Source organism: Oreochromis niloticus, linkage group LG10, assembly GCF_001858045.2.
Source record: "Oreochromis niloticus isolate F11D_XX linkage group LG10, O_niloticus_UMD_NMBU, whole genome shotgun sequence".
NCBI lineage: Eukaryota > Metazoa > Chordata > Actinopteri > Cichliformes > Cichlidae > Oreochromis > Oreochromis niloticus.
In genome coordinates this window covers 2,017,377-2,040,372 of record NC_031975.2, presented here as the reverse complement: position 1 = coordinate 2,040,372, position 22,996 = coordinate 2,017,377, and the positions used below count along the sequence as shown (strand labels likewise).

The 22,996-nt window shown below is 43.9% G+C and overlaps 1 protein-coding gene across 1 annotated transcript in view; it reads right to left on the bottom strand.

Moving 5' to 3' along the window:
- auts2a (activator of transcription and developmental regulator AUTS2 a) overlaps window positions 1–22,996 on the bottom strand; it is a 317,199-nt gene that overhangs the window by 32,778 nt on the left and 261,425 nt on the right. The window contains 1 exon segment of the mRNA XM_025910693.1: window positions 608–656. Coding sequence (XP_025766478.1) covers window positions 608–656 — 49 coding nt within the window.

Sequence of the window (22,996 nt, the reverse complement as noted above, 5' to 3'; positions counted from 1 at the left end):
CAAGGACCTATCCCAACTATCTCACCCATTTCTACCAAAGCCCCGAAGGGGTCATAACCTTGGTCTCCTAGCCTCCCTCTCGCCCCGCGTGGTAACTCCCCTCCATTACAGAGGAATGTCCTTTCATGGGGGCACCTCCATTATCCCTGAGCCAGAGAAAATGGGGCTGCTTTTAACAGCAAATTAGTGACTTGATAATGAGGTCACATGTGGTGTTGGCACACTGAGGCCATAAACAGATGCCTTTCCTGCCCTCACAGCATAAGTACATCCTCCTCCTGCTCTGGCTTCAGCAAAGGTCCCGGTGCATTTCAGCACATTTGAAACAAAGGCTCACCAAAACGCTCACACAGCCTCACAGCGTCACACACCGACGCGGAGAAATATTTCCACATTAGACGATAACTGTTTGAGTCTTCGTGTACGGCGACGTTACATACAGATGCAACCTGGGTAAACTGCTATTGTTTTAAATGCCCACAAATAAGAAATGTGTGAAATATGAAGAGAACACCGCACGGAGACAAAGTACACAAATGTCAACGTGGCGATATCTGCAGAAAGTGCAATGGTGACAACACATCATCATAGAAACAGAAATGCATACCTTTAACTGCAGCTGTGCTGAAAAATTTCTCGGAGCTGGCATCGGAGACCTGGGAAAAAAGAGGAAAACATCACATTCAGCACAGAGTTACAATTCCCCAAGATGACACTGGAGCAAACCGATTTTGGTTCTTTTCTCCTTCACCAAACTTTTCAAACTCTTTTATGACATTTTTAGAGATGATGTACAACAATGCCTGTGCTAACCGGGAGAACAAAACACATATCACACTCACAGCAGTCACTAAAACATGAAGCAAACTCTGGTCTTAAACTAGCAGAAGTTTTTTTTTTTTAAAATATACAATTCTGGAAATGTGTTGCTGAGCTGTGTGCTCCAGTTTTACTGGCACGCATGCAGTCATTGTTAGGGCACGTGTGTGCATGCCGCTTTCCCCAAATCCTGTCTATAATTATCAGGACAGCCTGAGTATCGTGATCAAAACCAACACTGGGCATCAGACTGGAACAAAACAAGTGGCACTTCTTATTCTGGCCACTTGATGGCACTGTTGCTCCGTGCCAATTTGTTTTTAAAGCCTCACGATTCCTCCAAGCGTCTCAGGCAGCAGCGCGCCGACACCATCAGCGTGCTAGAATAACATGTGCGGTGATGGGATTTAAACCTGAATTAGACAACAAAAGCCACGCGTAGTTTTTAAAACAGGTCACGCTTAAACTACATTTCAAACACTGCTTTTGACACATTTCACATCATCACAAAATGCCACAAAACGCACGTAGTGAAGACAGGAAAGAAACGGAACAACACCCGTTGAGCCCCATGTGAAGACGGACTGACAGCTTTCTCTGAATAAAACCAATTTCTAATAACTGGCTTTGTGGACTCATTCGCTTTGGTTTTGTTTAATGCAGAAAATCTGAATTTCGGAAGATTACATTTTAAGAGCAGTGCTTTGTTTTCTTGTTGACATGACATAACCTTAATGACAAGAATATTCGAAATCTGCGGCCAGTGACAGCTTAGTTATGCGCACTTGTGTCTTTTATTTTCACGTTAAGCACGGCAATAAATTCAAAATAATAGGAAATGGTGCTCGTGAGAAAGACATTTTTTATTATTAAAATCATACACTTGGGTTTGTTCACTAATGCAGCACGGACAGGATGTAAACAATGAAAGCTGCAGGATAAATGGCAACACACAGACCGTTTTCTTTGCACGCTTTAAAAAAAGTCTTCCTCACGTTATTTTGCACATTACCACACACAATGACAAACACGTCGTGGATTAAGAAGCGGCTCCGAGCCAGCGCGCATACCTTCGATGTGGCAAGGGTAGCAAGGAGTCAGGATATTACTTTTCTCGGTCTGGTAAATATGGCCTCGTCTCACATTCTGCTTTTCAAATAGTATAATCCATACAAGAGGCAGCGAAGTCTACTCCGTTTAAACTGAAGACAGCCATGCGAAAAGAGAAGAAGCCTTTCCAAGAAAAAAAATCCAAAGCCGTTCACAAAGCTACTGCGCCCTTTGGACAAAGAGAACCATGTGTCTCGCCACGGAGAGCTTTTGCATCAGCAATGAGGCGAGGAGGGAGAAAAAAATCCTTTGATCCACCTTCCTTTCCTGCTCGGGACTCAGTGTGTGTGCGTGTGTGATTTTTTCACGTATATTCTCCTGTCGGAAATATCCGTGAGAGGTAACAAACAGGATCCTGGAGGGTTTGTGAGTCGGTGCGCAGAATGGGGCTGCGTCCGATGGAGCAAACCAATCCAACAAAGCGCACGGCCACTTTTCTCCGTGGAGACAGAAACGCAGGGAAATCACACGAGCAGTGAGCAAAAATTCACTAGGTATAGACCCACTGTCGCGCTGGGTGCGCTGACAGATTCCGATCGTGGGCACGCTACAGCCTCTCCCCGTCCGCTCCTAAGCACCAGACAAACTCCCATTCATCCAGCAACTGACTGCTTGTGTGCTGCTGCCTTAACGGTCGGGTCCTCCCACTTCCTGATTTCCAGGCGGTCTTGGATTCAACCACAGTAGTCCTCCTTGACAAGATAAACACACTTGTGTTTTTTGGGGCTTCCGAAAAGCTTGAACCTTAATTGCAGAAGTGCACATCGACGCATTTACCTTTTGCGTAAATGGCGCGCAAAAGCTTCGACGGCAGCGCACCACAGAAAGATAAGGAGGCAGCGAGAGAGAGAGAGAGAGAGAGGAGAAGAGGGAAGAAGAGAAAGGCGAGAGGGAGGGGAGAGCCAGGGCAGAAAGATAGTCTGTCACTCTGTACAGAGCAAGATGATGTCAGCCGCTAATGAATTCCCCAGTAGGGTGCTGCTACCGTGAGGGGAGGAAAAACAAAACGCTCCTTTATGAGCAGCATGCACCTCCTCGCAGCCCACAGGCGCTGTCTTCCTGTTGAATCAACTCCCACTCCACTGGCCTGAAGGGAGGTCAACTGGTAATATAAAAAGCACTTTGGGTCATTCAGCCTCCAATTTGAGTGCTGCGCTCTCCGTGGTCCACCCCGACAGAGCAGAAAGCTAACTAGCTTCCAGCCCTGAAACTACAGGAAGAAGCCATGCCTACTGACTGTATGAGGCTCCCAGGCTATGTGAGGTTATTTGTTTGGCTGTCCAGGATAACAGAACATTGCACCTTCTAGTTGTTTCTATGTCTTGGTATGACAGCATGTGTATTTTGAAAGCAGCATATTGATTTAGAGGAACACTATTCTGCAGGATTCCCACTTCTGATCTGAGAAGCAATGGCGCTCATCCTTTTTTGCCAAAATCACACCAAATGAATCCGGACGGAAAGAAAATCCTCTTAATAGTGTGAGTGTTGCATCCTATGGCTTGTCTAATGAGCACTAACCCACTGGCTGGGAGGTCAGTGGATGTACAATAGAGTCACATTGCACAAGCTTTTGCTGCCAGCTCAGTCGAGCAACCACAGAGCAGAAAACAGACTTAGCTCATAGCTGAGATGCTAATCCGTCCCTCGGTAACGGAGAGGATCTGTTGGCTGGCTGGGATAGGCCATACAAACATCAAATGGGATATACAGTGGCCTGAGATTTACAACGGCAAAACAAATCCTCACTTTGAGTTAACACAACAGCATTCCTCCAAACTGGAGTCAGATTCCCAGTCTGATTAAGCAGAACATTTCACATTTAGCAGAAGAGAAAGAATTAAACACACTTTGTGGGGATGTTTCTGGAAACACTTGCGGCTTACAGAACAAAGAATGTGAAGTACCATCAGGCAATGGGAGGGAGGTGACCGGGAAAAGTCCAGCCACTCGGTTCAGCTACAGAGGATAAATGCTCGGTCACAGAGGGCCTGGGAGAAAGACCAGACCATGTGTTCATCAAGTTAGAGGCTGCTGTTAAGCATCCTTGTGTATGCATTGTGCGCTGAACAGCTTTAACTAATGAAATAATTAATGTCTTGATTGCTGCTGCTCATAGGCTGGGAAAACATCTTTGATCGCTACAGTGAAATGATGTAGCTGTACGCTGCACACCCACGAGCTCTGTGTGAGCACAGGAATAATGCACAAGAAGTCTCAAATGAGTTGCAAATGTAAAAACGGTGGTTACATGTAATCAGATCACATGGATTCTTATGTTTAAAGCGGTGATTGTGAGGAAACATCAAGAGCGTTTTGTGGTTTGGCTTCATGATATGTATTTACGTGACTGCCACTGACAGAAAATGGCTACCAGTCCTTTTCACAGGCCTGTGCGATGCAGCAGCAGCAGCTACGAACAAGCTGTTGTTCTCCATTCGAAATGGTCATTATCAGATGTGAGAGCGACCGCAAGTCTGTGATTACAGCCCCACTGCCAAACAATCGCCCGGATCTCACATTATTTTTAATTCAAATGAAATGGACAGAGACAAACACACATTCAAATGAGGACCCTGCACAATTTCACATGGAAAAAAAAATCTTCTGTGCAAGAGAATGAGGCACCGAGATCAAACGCAATGTCTGGATGAATGCTATGTAGCTCAGTAATTGCTGTCTGGGCATGCAAGTTCTATCTATAGAGCATCAGCTTCAACACTGACATTTTGTCATCTTTTATTCTGTTTTTTGGACGCTGATTCTCCACTTCAAAGAAGCCATGAACATGTTTGTCTCCCCCGCAAGCTTGGTTTAATTTTACAGGAACTCTCCTAGATTACAATCACAAGGGACTGGTTTGCCTTTATGAGCCTTCCTGCCATTACGCCAAACTACCCTCATTTAAAATATTACTGATAAGTGTAAGATGAGTGCTGCCAATGTAATATGTTAAAAGCTCTTACTACATTTGCCTGTTGGCTCCAAACTCTGTTGTTGCTTTGCAGTGCTCATGTATTCAACCTGACACTGAACAGTCATCATCATCATCATCATCAGAGGTGAACAGCATTCATCTCAGGTAGGTGGGTACTTCAGGAGCAGTTTCACCACACACTGAAACCTCTGTCAGAATGATACGCTTGAACTCTTGGTGTAACTGTATGTGTGCAGTCACATGAAACTGAACGTTTTATGCATTACTGTGTAAAACTAAATACACCCACGCTGCTTCCATACGGATTTCAGAGGGTAAACTGAAGCCAGGTGCTGCTAATCAAAAACGCTCAATTAAATGACCAGCAGCCAGTGTCAGCACCTCCATAAGCACAAGTTCTGGAAGCTTGCTGGTCTGGAACACGGAGGAACGACATCAGCAATGATCTTAAGGAAGCACCTGGTATAGCCCGACTCGAGCCCATCAGTCAACAGTGACAGAGATTACTCACCAGCAGAAAACATTCAAGACACTTGCCAATCTTCCAAGAAGCTGTGCAATGCAAAGTGCAAAAGACTTTACACTCCTCTGTGCACCAAAGTGTGGTTGCACCTTAAGAAATAAATGTATAAATGAATGCCTGCAAATCAGGTGCCCTAACATTCCTCCACAAACGTCATCCAGGTGGTCCTAAAAGCCACTGGATCATGTGGAAGCACTTGCACTCTCTGAACAGAAAACTAGAATGGGAGTGACCACCAGGTATAACCGAGTGTCTGTGGTGAGCCTGCACACTTCCTACTAATGAGACGGTACTGCAATTAGTGTTTGGGAGAAGTTCCTCGTTAAATAAGAACGAAGTCTAACTTCTAGACCAAAATAGAAACAAATAAAATCCCAGATGTTTTGCAAATACTGTGTAATCGGAATTTTAATGTAAGAATTACTAATGACAATTTCTGTTCTTCCTACAGGGAAGCTGATTCTGGCATTCTGATGTATGCTGATTGGTTAGTCAAACATTTATTATATACTTGTTGCCGTATAGTCCAGCTGTCTGAAATCATCAGTGTGGGCGTTTCTAGAAATGTTCTGCTGAACAGCTGACGGGCACGATGATATTATTATTTACATAAAAGGATGTACTGAAAAAAGTAACTCCTCACGATGGATCCTTGAATACGTTTTACTGCAAACAACAAAGGTTAATAACAAGCAGGGTGAAACCTGCCGTCACACATGATGTGCCATCGGCTGGCAAAAAAGCTACTTTAGTAATGAACATGTCTTAACAACATTTAAGACATGATTTATTCTGCACCTGTGCACTTAAGAATGCACGACATAATATTTACATTCTAAATATACTTGCTTTATTCCTACAGCTTTTAAAGTAAAAGGAGTAAATAGTAGGCCGACCCTGAGCCAAGCAGGGAGCGGTGGGGCAGAAGTCAGTTTTTAAAATTTCGTCTCATAGATATGAGTAAAGCATTATCAACAACACTACTCATTTCTCAAAGAAAAATTTGTGAAGGTTAAACAACTGAAACTTTACTTAGCCCACTTTACACAAAGAAACTCAACCACTGCTCACACCCCAGTGGCTCAAACACCGGGGCCTCAGGAGGGGGCTCTGCTCTGTTACCATCATCTCAAAGGCAATAACAAAGCCACCCCAGTCTACCTTCATGCCTTTTATACGCACCGCTGAGGTGGAAGAACAGCGTAATATTCCCGTCTGGAACATGATGCGTTAAGGGGCTCATGTTAGCGTGCTGATGCTGTACTTAGCAAGTTTAATATTGATACTTTTTTTTATATTAGCATGCTAATATTTGCTAATTAGGAAAGGGGAAAAAATACAGCAAAAGGTAATTGGAAACTCATTAGCCCGCAGGTATTTGTTCATAAACCAAAGTATCGGGCAAATTAAAATGTTAGTTTGTTGCCACTGGTGGATGAAAAGATATTATATTCCATCCTGAGGGAAACATCATTGCAAGCCGTCCAACAATATTTCAGTGGACTGACTGCCTAACAATGTGTAGCTAAAAATAAGTAATAATTCCACCTTAAAGAAAAGGTTGGAGCCATAGTCGTTACAGAATAGATACTGACCCCCACCCCCCCAAACACCACTTGATTGGCAGGTGGCGCGACTGAGTTTCTGGAGCTATTGGACTTATCGAAATAATGCCTGATTAAAACCTGTACGGTGTTACAAGGATTATTTTTAAATAAATCCCTGCCTTCAGAGGAAAGGCTGGGATTAGATCACACCCTCCTTGTTGCTTAAGTTCAGAAACATGGAAATGTAACGCACCTCTAAGAACTGTGAAATATTTCTAATTGCACACATACAAACCCACACACTTACACATGCCAACACTGCTTCTCACAGACTTTGGAGGGTGGAGAGAGGGCGTTTCATTTTTTTTAATATACAAAATGTTATTGTTTTATATATTTATTTATTTTTATTTTTTTTTACAGTCATTACATCCGACCTTATCTCCCAGAGCCTGCACTGGTTTGTCATTGACAACCGGCTCTAATCTCTACCCCCTCCTGACAAGCAGTACTGACAGGCCCTTTCTTTCCAATTCCTCAGACACACAGCCAGACATAAATTAATCTGTCACTCATTGCTAATATTAATGTGGGGATGGCACAGGGCTGTGCACGCAAGCACACAAAAGACAAACGCGTCCAACATTAAAAACCACTACACAAACTGGGACACCACAGCACTGGCAGAGTGGCAAAAGCCTTTGGAAAAGCTGACAGTCTCATCTGTTGAAATGCATCAATCAAAAAAAAAAACAACAAAAAGAGAGAATGAGAGATTTGAGAACTTTTGAGCTCACAACTTCATTTCCATGGAATTGCTTTTCAGTGTTAAACTTGTAACTAAAAATGCTAAAAATGAATCTCCACTTTGCATCTCTCTCCCATCCTGTTCAAACAGCATGGCATTCTGGGAACATTAAGGCAGATTGGTCGACGCAGGAATGAAAGCAGCTATCTGATTCAATGACGAAACCCCTAAAAGCAGACGCTCTATGTTATAATAAAGATTCTAGAGCCGAGAGATATGACTCTCACATCATGCCAGCCAGTTAAGCAGCAGAAAAGTATTTCTTCCGGTTGTTAAAAGCCTGTAGAGACCATGTTATCTGCTTATCTGTATCTGCTTATCTCCCCATGGTCTCTGAAAGCAGGCCGGGGCCGTAGGAGTTCAAAATAAATGGCCTGATCAATGGCAGACATTATCTGGATCTGGTAGGCAATAATCAGATCCAGTTGACATCGCAGCCGCCGAAAGAACTGGCCTGTCAGCGGGAACAAGCCTACTGCGCTCGCTATCGGTCTAATGTCGCCGCCGTGGGACTCGCTTTGGAAAACAATGCAGACAAGAAAATTGGTTTAACCTTTCCTGCCTCCAATGCTTTGGTTACATCCAGATTGCAGCCCCCCCCCACCAGTACTCTGCCCAGTCAGAAGAAAAATGGGAGACCTTTTTGGCTAAATTACAGACGTCGCTGTGGAATGTGGTCTGTGGGCAGCAAAGCCGGTGATAATTTCAGACCAATCACTCCCGTCCCTTCTAGCAGAAAGCAGCATATGTGCAGCCCACACCAAACATCCACAGCATCATACATATTTGGCATATTTTACCTTGAACATTTTCATGTAATGTCAGGATAATTACTAAATCTGTGTGCTTATTTTTGGCACTGTTGCTTAATGTTCATATGGAGATTTAATGGACTAAGAAAACGAATTGCATTAGGGTTCGAAACAAAGGCACGTGGCAGGGAAATCGGAATTTTAATGCACCGAATTCTGAGAAATTATTTGTTTGCTTTCATCTCTACATCATGTTAGTGGCCTTCAGTACATCTCTGAAGTATTACTTTTCGCCTGAAACGACGGCATAAACAAGATTTAGTGCTGCTTGTCATACAAATTCATTAATTATTGTACTGTTAACTTCACCGAGCTGTGATGTCACGTGAGCTCAATGACAAAAACCTCACAACAATAAATAAATAAATAAAATAGAGCTTGTGTTGCATTCTTAATTTGACCCCAATTCTTTCTGTGAAGCTTTACCATGGAGCCGTATCCCAGACAGAAACATTCATAACAGATAACCCACTGCATGACAAAGCCCTAGCTTTCATTTTCTCCCTAATCTGCATGTCTTTATATTTGCGGGGACCCAGCAGACATCTACAACTTAAGAAGTCTGCTGTTGGAACCCCCACAAGGCCTCAACTTAATACTAACTGAGAGCAGCCACGCTCGCAGGAATAATATTTCCCCTTTTTGTTTCTTTCTTCTCAGCGGCGCGATGAGAGCGAGGAGACGAGGGGAGGCGGGGAGATAAAGGACAGGGAACTAGAGAGGAAAACAAAACAAGGGCAGATGAGGGGAGACAGACAAGATGGGGAGGGAGAAAAAGCCAACTGGGAGGTAGTAGAGCTGGGGGGGGGGGGGGGGGGGGGGGCAGCCTGCTGTGTCTGTTAAAAAGGAATAGCTACAGGAAGCACTGAGGAAGTCACCACTAAGGCGCTGTATTAAAACCTGTCTGACCCTCTGCAGACCCCCTCGGCTGACATAGCACGGTCAGAGGGATTAGGTCTTCTGAAACGCTCCGTCAAGACCATTCTGTCAGGCGCCGATGGAGACAAGCCCCACCCACTCCCCCTGCTTGCAACCGCATGCTCCACTCAAACAAGCCCCTCCAGGGGCCTCTCTATGCTCAACAGCACCAGAGTGGGGGCCTGATGATAGGCTCTCTAGAGGGATACGAGATGGGCCGTGGACATCAAAAGCCAGCAGCGTGATAGACAGCAGGGAGGTCTCTGCCCATCCTCAACCTTTCTTCTTTTTCGTTTTGTTGTTGTCCCCCTCTCTCTCAATCTACGCCCCCTGGCCATTGAAGGGATTCTAATTGCATTTTGCAGGGCCCGGAATAAATGAGGTCGTTGTTCTGCCCATAGTAGATCCCCTGCTGGGAGGATGAATGATGGGATGGAGAGAAATTGGACGTTAGGCCCTTTTGAGACAAAAAAATGAAAGGTAAACACAAGGTGCTTCGCAGGTCACCGAGGAGGGACAATTCTGGGAGCCGCCACATTGAGAAGACAGCTAGAAAGCCTTGCTTTTAGGCTCCCTGTCAGACGGCGGCTGACAGGCTATCTGCTGTCTGTGCTCGTAGCAGCTCCTAAAAAGGACAGTTCTTCAAATTGCACGTCTTTAACTCTCACTGCGATCAGGGCCTTATGCTTGCAGACCGTGTGAGTGAGCACGTGTACTGCAGAGGATCTTCTGCCTCTATCATGTGACTCTGAGTGTTTTAACATGTCAGGATGCACTGAGACGCTGCTTGGATACCCTCCCTGACCTCACTGCCCCTTTGCTGCTTATTGCCCCTCTGTGTAACACCAGAACACAGGAGTCTGGTTGAACAAGGAGAACTCTGTATGTATGTCTGGGTATGTCCATCTAAGCGTGTGTTTGGAGACACAAGCCATTTCGTCAGTGAATGCCCTCCTTTCCCCTGGTGGTGTCCCAAAAGTGTAAAAAGGAGATGATGGTTTGTGACCTACATGTGAAACTGGTGGTGGGCCAGAGACTGGGGCCACAACCGATCCGCAGGGGGTCTGTCTGTTGACAAAAAGGCGAGGCCTCTTCCGCTTTGAAGCCCTGTATATTTAAATATTTCATGACCCCCTCATCTCCAGACCCTTTTATCAGATTTGTGCTCTGGCTCGTGGCTGCCTTTCATTAGCGGCACAGAGAGGGAAGTTAGTGTCGATCTAATGCACCCATCAGCGAGGCAGATCTGAGAGAGCCTCTCCCGTACCCGGGCCCTTTTGGCACTCTCCATATCTGGAAGACGATCTTGTTAAATGCTAGTAACAATTACACCAATTACAGATAAGCCTAACTGTGTCAAAGCCACAACATGATGTTTACAATGATTAGCATGCAGTGTTATCATCAGGGATGGTAATCAAGGCTAGTGCCTGGTACTTCACATGATCACAGGGCTCTTTATCCGTCACTGTTGATAAAAGGCCACCGGCTGGAGATGGAGCCGAGCAGAGCTGCGTTTCGGCACTAACTCGTGCGCCGACTATCTAGTGTCAGTTAATGCACGGTGGGTTTGACGGGAGACTTCACAAGAAGTCTTATTAACTGCACAATGACATCAAATAAGAGAAGATCATTATTGTCAAAGACACTTTTAGGATCTCAGCAAAGCGGTCACGGCTTTGCTCCCGCAGTGAAAAGTTCTGATAATCGAAATTACACAAACGTGAATGATGCGACTTTATTGCACCGAGGCGGAGTGTGGCATGTGCCAGTAGATTTCCACGAGGGTGCGTGCTGGCTCGGTGCAGAGCACCAGTCTAGAAATGCATCTCTGAGACTGGTGACCATGACATAAGGCCCTGCTTGTGCGCTTGTAATAGAGATGCCTTTGAGAGCGGCCCGCGTCTGCCTGCGGGACACATTCCACGCTTTCCTCCACAAACTCAGCGCCGCTGTCAGGCTCTGGGTCCTAAATGTGCACATTGTGAGGCTGCCTCGCTGGCTGCCTGACAGCAGAACATTCACCATGGGGTTATTTGAGTGGACCCAGTCTCTCAGGGCACAGACAGAGCGTGCTCTCTCTAACGTGTGTGATACTTTGTAAATGGGTGTCTTATTTAAGCGTGTCAAAGATCCACCTTAAAGTTTGCTTTTGACACTGCAGTCGAATCAGTGGAGATCATAAAGCGTGTGCGATCATGTGACTAAAAACTGAAACGGACACAGATCTCCACGGTCATGTGTCGGTGGGGGCCAATCATCAGTGGCCATCTCAGTCGGGCTTACCATGCAGCGTGTTTACCAACACCAAGCTTCAACAAGATGATGTGGGACAGCTTGCTGTCTGTCTCACTGGCTCTTGCTGACACTCGTACACAAACACGCAGCCTGTAAGAGGATTTCCAGCAGCAACAGGCACAGGATTATCCAGAGCGAAAGCTAAAGCGCCACACACATCTTGACCCAACCTCACATGGTCGGATGCACAGGTAAACAAACAAGATTCCCTGATGGAAACTGTGGTTTGGCCGGGTCTTTGCTGGCTCCACTGACACAGGGCTAAACAGTTTGTTACACAATAAAGCTTGAAATAAGATGAAGGCTGAATGAACAATATGACAGCCCACAGTTTGGGGTCGATACATGTTAGGCTTCGTGCTAATAGATACATTTTTGTAAACTGCTAGAGCATGTTATTTTTGCAACACTGAGCAAAATATGAAACCTTCTCATCGTCATATTCTTGACTGTCTCGATGGCATATGAAAAGTTGTCATCGCGTGCTTTAATCGCGTCTTTCTTTTAAAGTCTGTTTGCAAGCCGAGACAATCAGAGTTTGAATGGAGCTGCCGGCAGAAGCACCTCTGGCTGTGTATTTCTTTGCTGTCAACTGATTAGTCTGCTCCGATGGCCACATTGTTACGTGGCAACAGAGGGCATTTAGTTGGCTGGCCCCGAGGAAGTCAATCAGAGCGAGTTCACTGACTCTCTGACCAGGGATATTAGAGCAGCGTCTTTTAGTCATGCTTGAGGGAGTCCAGGCTCCGACTGCACTAAAGCCTCTGGCGTGCAGGGGAATCTAGCCGGGCCAGGAAAGCACCTGTCATTCAGTAGCGCTTCAGGCACAACAACACCTGACACTGCTCATGAATTCACACGGAGAGAGGCATGCAGACGCTACATATGTGACATACTCACCGCCTAGTATGCTTCTTCACGAGCTATATGCTGCTGATGCATTCCCATACCATTAAAAATATCCACACTATATGTGTGCGAAAATATACACACAATTCATCACACAAACACAGTCGCACACGTCGCCTGCAGGAGGTGCCCTCTTGAGACACCCGAGGTGACAGATGTGTCAAAACAACATATTGGTTTCACTCCTTTTTGTCACGGTGTTGCTTTGTTTCTTTACCCTAACAGCAGAAGCAGGAAAAAAACACTGGATCTGATTTGCACTGCATACTGCTGATGCATTTTTCACGAGTTACTCCGAAAACACCATGTTCCTAGACATTAAAAAGCAATTTAGCACTCCCAGGATTAAAAGCGCATGTTAAATTGAAGGCTACACTTGGTGTGGGTATGAAAAATTGAGTGGCTCCTTATATTAACCAGGTTGAGCGCAGCACACAGCATTTAGATAGACGAAATGGAATCTTTTAGCATTACTAATTCATCCGCAGGAAAGCTGTGGTTGAGATGTTGTGCGCAACTCCACAGCAGAATACAAACACAGTGCCGAGGCTGAGCTACATCTCGTCAAACGCGTGCACACTAGGTGGATATCCATCAGCAGGGATTGTTAAATGTAACCTACTTTTCTCGGTTCTTTTATTTCTTTCAAGCTGTGCCTCTTCTGTTCACTTAGACATGCTGAGAGCTGTCCCCGTGAACCCTTATTCTATAAATCCATATACTGTCCACACTTTATACTGAGATAACAGGAAAAGGAGAGCACTCAAATTCCAACATGGCATCAGTGATCTCTGTGATGTGAACCATAGCAGGGTGAAGGGCGCTGTGGGCCTGTAGACATCCATGTATAAGCTGGCTATGACTCCACAAAGTGTCCTCTACTGTTTCTTTGCACTCCAGTGAGAAAACAAAGGAGAGGAGAAAAAAAAAAGAAAAAGAGGAGGATGAATACTCATTTAGTGGACCGTAGACCCACTTAAACCCCATGATGGATGCTAATGATGCCCGTAATTACCATTCCTAAAATGGTGATAATTAGAATTCTTTTATGGCTCTTTATCTGCAGACAATCTTGATAATGATTAGTAGAGTGATAAACAGAGATTGTCAGAGTTTGACCTTTGAAAGCACCAACATAAAGAAAAAAGACCTCCAGGATGCAATAAGCGTTTTACTTTAGACACTTATTGCTCATAATCTACAGTTTAACGTTATTTACTGTTGTTTCTACCTAATGTCATTATGTAGAGCAATGGACACCTGCATTAGATCCTCCCACATGCACCCCAAAACCCCCGTGCTATAAAAACCTTTGGAATCTTTCATTTCCTGTTTGACTGTCTGGACCTTCATGGTTGTGCCTCCCCGAGTCTGGTTCTGCTGGGGGTTACTTCCTGTTAAAAGGGAGTTTTTCCTTCCCACTGTCACCAACTGCTTGGGGACAGTGGGATGGAGTCGTCTGATTGGTGGGATTTTCTCTGTAATAATGTTTTATGTCTTTAGTGCCTCAAGGTGATTGAATCAAATTAAATCTGAAACTCTGCACTTCCATCACACTTCGACTGTTTGATTTAAAATCCACAAATCTGATGTGTTAAAACCACCATATACAGTGCCTTATAAAGTAAACAGGTTTTTGGATATGGCTTTTAAATCAGATCAATAACACTGATCTATAACAGAAAATGTAAACATCATATTTAGTACAGACTCGGCAGCCACTCTCTCGCATTCTGCCCAACAGCCTAATGTTGGCCCTGCTCCCTGGTCACATGGCATAGATTACGCCTGTGCTACACCAAATGCCTGATAATGCAATCAAGCAGCTTTGAAGTGCCGTGATTCTCCAGTGCCTGCTGTAATGAGGGGAAAATGAAACCGTTCCCTCAGTGTCTGACTAACCCTCTGATGAGACCTTCATTAGAAAGAGGGAGGGAAACACACTAAGAAAGAGCATTTAAAATGAACTCCTGGAACTTCAGCCAGAGTCCAAGCAGGGTTACGGAACAACATCTGGGAATCGCGGCACCACCAGCACATAATGTATAGTATATAGTAATCCAGGTAGGAGGTTATGTAAATCTATGAACATCTTCATCATTAATGAGCTAAAGTCAGCAGTAACCTGCTGATGGTCATTCAGGTGTAAGCTGTTACTTTTTGTTTTTAAAGCAGATTTTCCAGTACGTGTGGTGAATATATAGATATATATACTCTGATCAGTTACTTACTCCAGTAAGCAAAAGAAGTCATGCAAACTAATAATTTCATGCAACATGTGCAGGGTGTAGCCCTTTCAATTCTGCTGCTGGGCTGCATAAAACTTTGATTGTGTCTGCACGTGCTGATGGAGGTGCTGATGGAGGTGACTGCCTTTAACTACCAGCTATATTCATGTTGATCACGACAGATATCAGAGTTCCACTGTCTGTCTTCTACTGCCCTCTATACCTCCAGGTCTCCTACCCAAACACAGGCAAACGTTACACTTACAGTTGTGCTAATCCTGAAAGTACACGCTGCAGAAATTACACTTCCAACTTTTTGAAAGAGATGAACTACACCAGGACTTAATGGATATAGTGAAGTTCAATATGCATGAGCACAGTCTGCCAGAGTGAGAGACTAAGAGGACAACATTAGAGAGTGAAACACCAAGGATTCACAGTTCAGGTAGATGTAAGAGAGCCAGGTTGTGTGCAGCCTTCTGTCTTGGTCCTACGCTATGCTAATATTTCTTTAAAAAGCCATAAAACCCGTTCAACACTACACTCAAACCATGTGATATAGTGAGTTTCAGTGTGAAGCAAAGAACAGTTTGTGTTTTATCACACAATTGTTGTCGGTTTGGCCAATCTAGTTTTGTTATTCTGAGTTTGGCAAAAATGATGACAGAGTATATTATAAAGTGAAACATACTGGATTTAAATATTTAACTAGATTACTTTGCACCACATGAGTTAAAATAGTTTTCAAGGACATTCATACTTGAAAGTCTGATTCTGCTGGGTGAACATAAACAATTAACTAATGTGGAACATTTGTTCTTCTGCATATTTATCTGTAACATCCTTTGTACTCTTATGTGTTTTATCTTTGTTCTGTTTCACAGAGCACTCAACTCAATCTCAAAATGACTGATTAAAGAGATTATATATAGCTATCACTGTATGCTTCATCCTAATAATATGCTATTATGAGTGCCTGTGCACACTGAGACACGGTGCAGATGCGTGGTCTCATACTGTACCAAGCCAGTATGTTCGTTTTTATTTTTCATTGCCTGAATGCCAAAGCCGCTTGTGTGTGTGCAAAGGAGTATCTCTGTGTGTATGCATGTGTGTCAGAGTCTGACCCCTCAGTCCACATCACTGCAGGATAATAACGCCCCCCAGGAGCCGCGAGACCCGATATCACCCTTCTCAGCAGTGATAGCTATCATTGTTGCTAATACAGCCACACTGCAAGATACCTACGCGCACGTCGACAGACATACAGTACACAAACGCACACTTCCACACAACCTAAAGACACATTCTGCCTGCACTTCCCTGATCTCATCTTCTGCTTTAATGAAAACCGGGGAGATACGACTGGCCGGTCCGGTCACATCAGCAGCCTGTCTGCACTGAGCTATGACCCTCTGCTCTTCTTTCCTGCCAAAACACACTGCCTGTCTCGTTCTGTTCGGCTGATGATTCATGACTGCTGATCGATGGCGGCTCTTGTGTCATTTCGAACAACTGTTAACTCGTGATTATTTTGCTGACACCTGACAGCAGCCGACCCCTGGGAGGAAGAATTTGGACGCCGAAGAGCAAGAAACACGCTAACTGCCTCCCACACCGAAAGCCAACAACAAAGCTGGCAGCGTGCCCCGAACAAGAGCAAATATTTGTTCTCGAGATTTTCAGGGAACACAAATAGCTGCATTTTACCACCCTTATGTAGGGAATTAAAGCAGGCTTTAAAGAGTAAAAACAAAGGATGACCTGAGACCGGAGCAGCTTTTTCTCGTGTATTTGTACAGTTTGCTGTGTATCTGGATGAGAATGAAGCCGTTTAGATTGTATACTAAAAGTAGTGAATTCATCAGACTAACCTGCTCTATAATTACATTTCCAGCATCAGGGAGTTTGGTGATTATATTTCTTCACTCTTCCTATTGCCATATTACAGACTCATATCTGTATGCAGCTCACCACAATATTTCTGTTGTCTTTAAATTCAGTTATGTAAATTGTTTTTTCCGTAGCTTGCCATCTTGATTTTAGTTTTTCTGTTTTTTGGGGTTTTTTTTTACATTTCCTTTTGGATTTACTCAGACACATAAATTAACGAGTTACAGGCTTCTGTGGGTCTGCTCTTTCATTGCATTTTTCATCACTTTTAGTCAGTGTTGTATCACCTTTTCTTAGTGTTTCAACTGTAATCACACTCTAAAGACTGCTACAAAAGAGGGTTTAAATGACCCTTCAGTACAGTCATCTGCAGCCTGCCTGGTGATGGCTAACCCTGAATTATAAAGTTACTGAGTAAAGGCTGGGTGAAAAGTGATAGCCGCCACTTTCTCGCAACATAAAATCAGGACTCACACCAAAATGCATTTCACACTAGTTTAGCATTAGTTGTACGTAAAAGGATAACAGCAAGGATATCATTAGCTGCTGTAGTAGTTCATGCTTTTCTCTCAAGAACAGAAACTATGACAGAGGATTACCATATTTTCTGCACTATAAGGCGCACTTAAAATCCTTTAATTTTCTCAAAAATCGACAGTGTGCCTTATGTACGAATTCTGGTTGTGCTTACTGACCTCGAATCGATGTTATGTGGTACACGGCGCTCAAAAATCCATCAAAAAATGTTTTCTTTCTAAATTATAAATTCTTTTTAAACAGTACGACTGTCTAAATTCTTTCATCTTTAATAAAATGATCAGCGTTGCTGCTTTACCAGGTGTAACTATTAAGTTTAACATCCAGGCATCCATGAAAACAGAATTTATTACATTTAACAGAGTTAGAAGTTAGCAGGAAGTTAGCTCGCTAGCTTCCACCTAAACATGATATAGCATGTTCTGACTGAGAGATTTCTGAAACATTCAAACGTACAGCTCTGCTATCACTTCCAACATAAATGAAGACAGAAAACTAAACAGCAGTGACGTTTGTAGGGTTACTGAAGTTGGGCTAGCTGCTATATAATGATGTGCTACGTGATCGCTAGCTACACAGCTATGTTAGCATAGCATAAACACAGTGAAGCTGGAGGATGAACGCTAACTTTTTTCCACTCGATAAAAGTTAACGTGAGGGTTCCTGATGGTTAGGGACAAATGCAATCGCATGGCAGGATGCTGTAAACGGACCAAACTTCAGTCAGGAGAACAACTGAGATAATCCATCCACAATACCAGGTTAGTCATTAATATACTGCAACAACATGGGAATAGAGCAGCTGTGATAGAATTCAGCATTAATGAATCAATGGTACAGAAGTGGAGGAAGCAAGAAGAATGAGTTGAGTAAAGTTTGACTCATCTGTTTCGCTTAATGCGCCTTATGGTCCAAAAAATACGGCAAGTCAATATTTCAATATTAAATTCAAATGATTATTTTGAGAAAAAAGTGCAGATTAAAGTGAAACTACCTGATCAACTGTCTTTGAACACTACATACCCGCCTCATGTGTATCCTTGCATCTGTTCATTGTCACCCATTTAATGTCGCACAAATCTAGCAACCCTTCCAAGTTTGTGTTTTCTCTGTCTGACCAGACCAGCTTGGCCCTAAAACTCTGTTGTCATGTTGCTATTTTTAGGCCAAACTGAGCTTTTCCAGACTTTACCATTTTACATTTGATAAACTGCCATGGCCTAGTTAGCCCGTACACGCACTGCGCTGACCTTGGACACTCTGCTCTAAAGTCTTTTTAAGTGCAGCGCAGCGTCACACGAAGGCAAAATGACATGCAACACGTTTGTTTCAACACCTCCGACTTCCTCATAAGCGTTAATACTAATACTTGCAAGTTATCTAGTGACTACTGCTCATTTAACAGAGCTAACCTTTGGCACCATTGAGTAGCACTCTGCTGCGTAACACTTCTGGGCCTAGGACGGTAAGAGCCCAGACTATATATCAAGCACAAAAGAAAGGAAATAAATAAAAGCTAGGGCAAGGACTGGCTGCTGAAAACAACAAGAAGCACGATTCAAGGTCTCTACTTCAGACGGATGCAATTAAGTTTCCATTTAGAGGGATGACAAATTGATCGCAGCAGAGAAGTCACAGCCAGCATTAAAATGAGCAAATAAACACTCCTAATCTGATGCCCCATCTCTTAATAACATATTTAAAAACACATCATTACATCATGCACAGGCATTTGACTGAGCAACACTTTCTAACTGTACCTACATCTTTCCTTATCTCTGGGTTTACAAAGGCCAGCAGGACATAAGTGCAATCAAAAGTTGGGAGTCTCACATGGTTAGGGCTTGAAATAATGACAGAATCTCTGAGCAGAAATGATTTGATTAGTTCTTTCAGGTCTAAAAAGGAATCTGGATGCGTACCAAATGATTGTGGAGAGGGAAGGTGCGACAGAGCTCTTAATTGCTGGAACTGCACCTAGAGACTTGATGATTTGTGACATCTTATCCGGTGCTCTGCGGTAACACTAATAACTGTTAATTAACTGTAGCAGGGATGCCTGAGAGGAGAAGCGAGGGAGAAAAACACACTCTTTCACACACACATACATGGCCTTGTGTGTTCGCTAGATTAAAGGAAGAAAAACGTCTCCGGGGATGTGCATGAGATGGAGGGAAGATGTTGGAGGTCAGGGCGCGTGCTGTTCTGTAATGCTAATGGGCACAATGGAGCCACACAGCTATCAAATGAGAGAAATAACAGCAATGCCATTATTGTTTTCAGATTGATCTGGCTGTGTAAATCTGTTAGCCCTAATTGGTCCACAAAGACGGAAAACAAAGTCAATGTTCCGTTCCAAGGCCAGCTTCAATTTCCAAAGCAGATGTTCACAGATGTCGTTTTTGTCATCGGAAGCGTCGGCATCTGCAATCAAGCTCTTTAGAGCAATGACGGGGGGACGCGTGTGTTCAGCGCTATACTCATTAAAAGCAAAATGCCTGGTGCGGCCTCTCCCCCCTGTGCGAATGTGCAGAGTGCTATGATGACAGGTGCCACGAGAAACGGCACTGACACGAACGGCCCGGTGCAATGTCACTTTGAAAGGCCGTATTCATAGTGATTAATGGGCTTTATGAGCCAGAGTGCTTCATTCAGCCAATGATGATGAAACAAAACAACACGTAGCCAGGTGCATGTGAGCAACATGGATTCACTGGTACACTTAATCCTCACCTTCTATTATTTGACCCTTGATGAGCATTTCACTCGACCCTTGTCAGCTGCACCGTGTGCATGGGGCCTAAACCTGGCCTTCACCAAACGTATATTTTTGCTTTATTCCGTTGAGCTACTGCATCACAAGAAATTGCAAAAGGTTTATGAGCAGACTGCGGTGCGACTCGAGCAAAGCTTGACCTTTACACATGATGTCCCATTTTTACATTGAAACAGTAATCAGATATTAATTGCCATTCTTTGTCAGCTTTGCTCACAAGTGATTCAAATCTGACAAAGAATGGCAGCTTTGAATTTTTCCTACATAAACAGAAAAGAAAAAAAGAAGACAAATCCAGCAATGCCCTCGCCTGGAGAGCCCGAGCTGTCTTAACAAACAAACGCATCTTCTCCGTTATTACTGTGTTGCCATCTCTTCCAGTGCTTACTGCGCTTGTGACAGCGACACAAAGAGACGTGAGGAGCACGGCCCCGGAGTAGATAAACACAGAATGCCACTGTCATGTCATCTCCTGCTTGGACTGATGCACTGGCTGGAAATCGAGGGACTTGGAGGGTTTGCTGGGAGGCGCACACACACACACACACACACACACACACACACACACAAAGGCATGTCTTCTCTAATAGCTTTTCATTTGTCCGTGACATGCCTCGGTCAAGCCACCGCCTTTAGATGTCCTGTGTTAAATACCTAGGGCAAACAAGGTTACACATTCTGAGGGCACGTTCACATTTTCAATTGAGACCTCTACAGTCCATTAAGCTCCAGGATGCAGTGCAGAGACGAGAATGCTCCGAGACAGAAGATGGAGCAAACAGACTGACAAGCTGGCGAGTTGCTCGCTGCTATTTTGCTGGGTCGTCAGTGCGCATTTGTGGTAGCGCAGAGCCTCGGTGAAGGACATGGAAGATCACGCTGATGTCTGCTAATCAGAAGAGGACACAGCATGTTTTGTTTGGTGCCTCATTTCTATCACACATCAAGGCAAGACCTGGAGCGCTTTTTGAGCTACGCAGGTGGGAAGCAATTCTGCTTCCCACATTTCAATTTGACAACACCAACGCTCCGGGGCCTTCAAAATTTGTGGATACTGTCAGCGCTTCGGCAACAATAGAAGATATGCCGTGTGATAAATGGAAATGTGCTTATACTCTGAGCTCAGGGTCCTTTTAAGATTACGAGCTAAGAAAAGGGAAAAAAAACTTTTCTAAGGAACACTGCACATGACAGTTGTGTTTACCTAAACTCTAATTTCCTTGAAAGAGGATTATGACAGGCCTTTCTACTGACGTGTGATCTGGAGTATTTGTACACAGTGTTGAACAACTTGCTGGCATGTGTCGCTTTCATTTTTGAGATGCTGCTGACGTTTTGACAGACGAGCGGTGCCGTTATACAGCCTGCCTGCCAACCGTGGAGCTCAGAGAGACGGAGAGATTATTCCTTACAAAGCCAATTAAAGAACACTTAATGAAGATAGGCTAGATCCATCCGCCCCTCTGTACTTTTGACAAGGTGCTCTAATTTGAAAGAAGACTTGTCAGTTCTGCTGAAAGGAGTCTATCACAGAACTGCGGGCTAAAAATAACAGCCTTTATGGAAAAGAAAAGATGCTCTTGCCCTCATATTGTCTTGTCATTTGTCTTTATGACCAGCTATAAAACAGACAAACAAACAGATCCATTAAATGAAACTTTACACAGCCCGCGCTTGCGCCCATGTTGTTTTATATTGATCCATACTATGTAGCCTCCGGCTGGACGGCTGGACGGCAGGACGCACCCACAATCCAAAGGACTTTCCTTTTATTTTCAAACCAGGCAGAGAGTAAAGAACAACACTGGCTGTCTTTCTCCTGTTTTTCTCTCAGGCGCTTCCTTTCAAGGATGAGGGACAACTGTGACAAACTAGTGAGAAGCAGCCAGATGTGCTCTCATTGTTCAAGAACCACAAAAGTCCAAGGTAAAAAATCTGAAGAGGGCCCTCTCTTGTCTACGTTCTTCTCTCTTATCTTTAGTTCCCTCTCTTCCTTTCACAGTGTGAGTGAAGGGTGACCTCTCAGTTAGACGGGTGACCTGAATCTTACTTATAAGCCTGACACCCACTGATAGACGACCAGCACTTGAAAGGTCAGGGCAGGAAAGGCTGGGAACACCTGCTACCCCACAGAACTAACACTTCCTTAAATGCTCAGAAGAGCTGTGAGAGTGAGGAATGAGTTATTGAGGATGGGAAGGAATGCCAAAGAGTAAAACAAAGTTGTTGTCAGTCAGAAGAAAAGTTGAAAGCAGCAGTTTGAAAGGAAAACATGGTTAAGGAAACTCCTTTTTTAGGTAAGCAGGAGGCAAGACCGGGTGAGGTCCTGAGAAACAGTCAAGCAACTTCCAGTTCTAATTTTGTGTTATTACTCTATACAACCATGTGAAAAAGTACGAATACAACGAAAAGCTCGTAGAACCAAGTTTAGCAGCAATAACTTAAGGTTTATGTTTTCTGTATGACTTTATCAGTCTATTTTTAGTCTCCTCTTCTTTATAACATTGTTTCAGTTCATAGAGGCTTATGGTCATTCTTTTATGCGCACATCTCCAAAGGTCCCACATTTTAATGAGCTTTAGGTCTGGACTTGAGCAGCAAGAAACATCTTGACCTTCTTTTTAACTCACTTCATTGTAGATTTATTGGTGTCTTTGTCATTGTCCTGTTGCATAACACAATTTAAGCCAAGCTTTAGCTGTTGGTCAGACGGCCTCACACCTGAGTACTTTGGTACATCCATGGTCCAGAAACTGTGGCTGCAAAAAAGCCCAAATCATCAACCCTCCCCTACCTACCATGCTTTACAGAAGCTAAGCCTAAACTGCGCTGCCATATTCTTTTTTAAAGACCTTCTTTCAAGCCTTCCAAAAAAGCCAA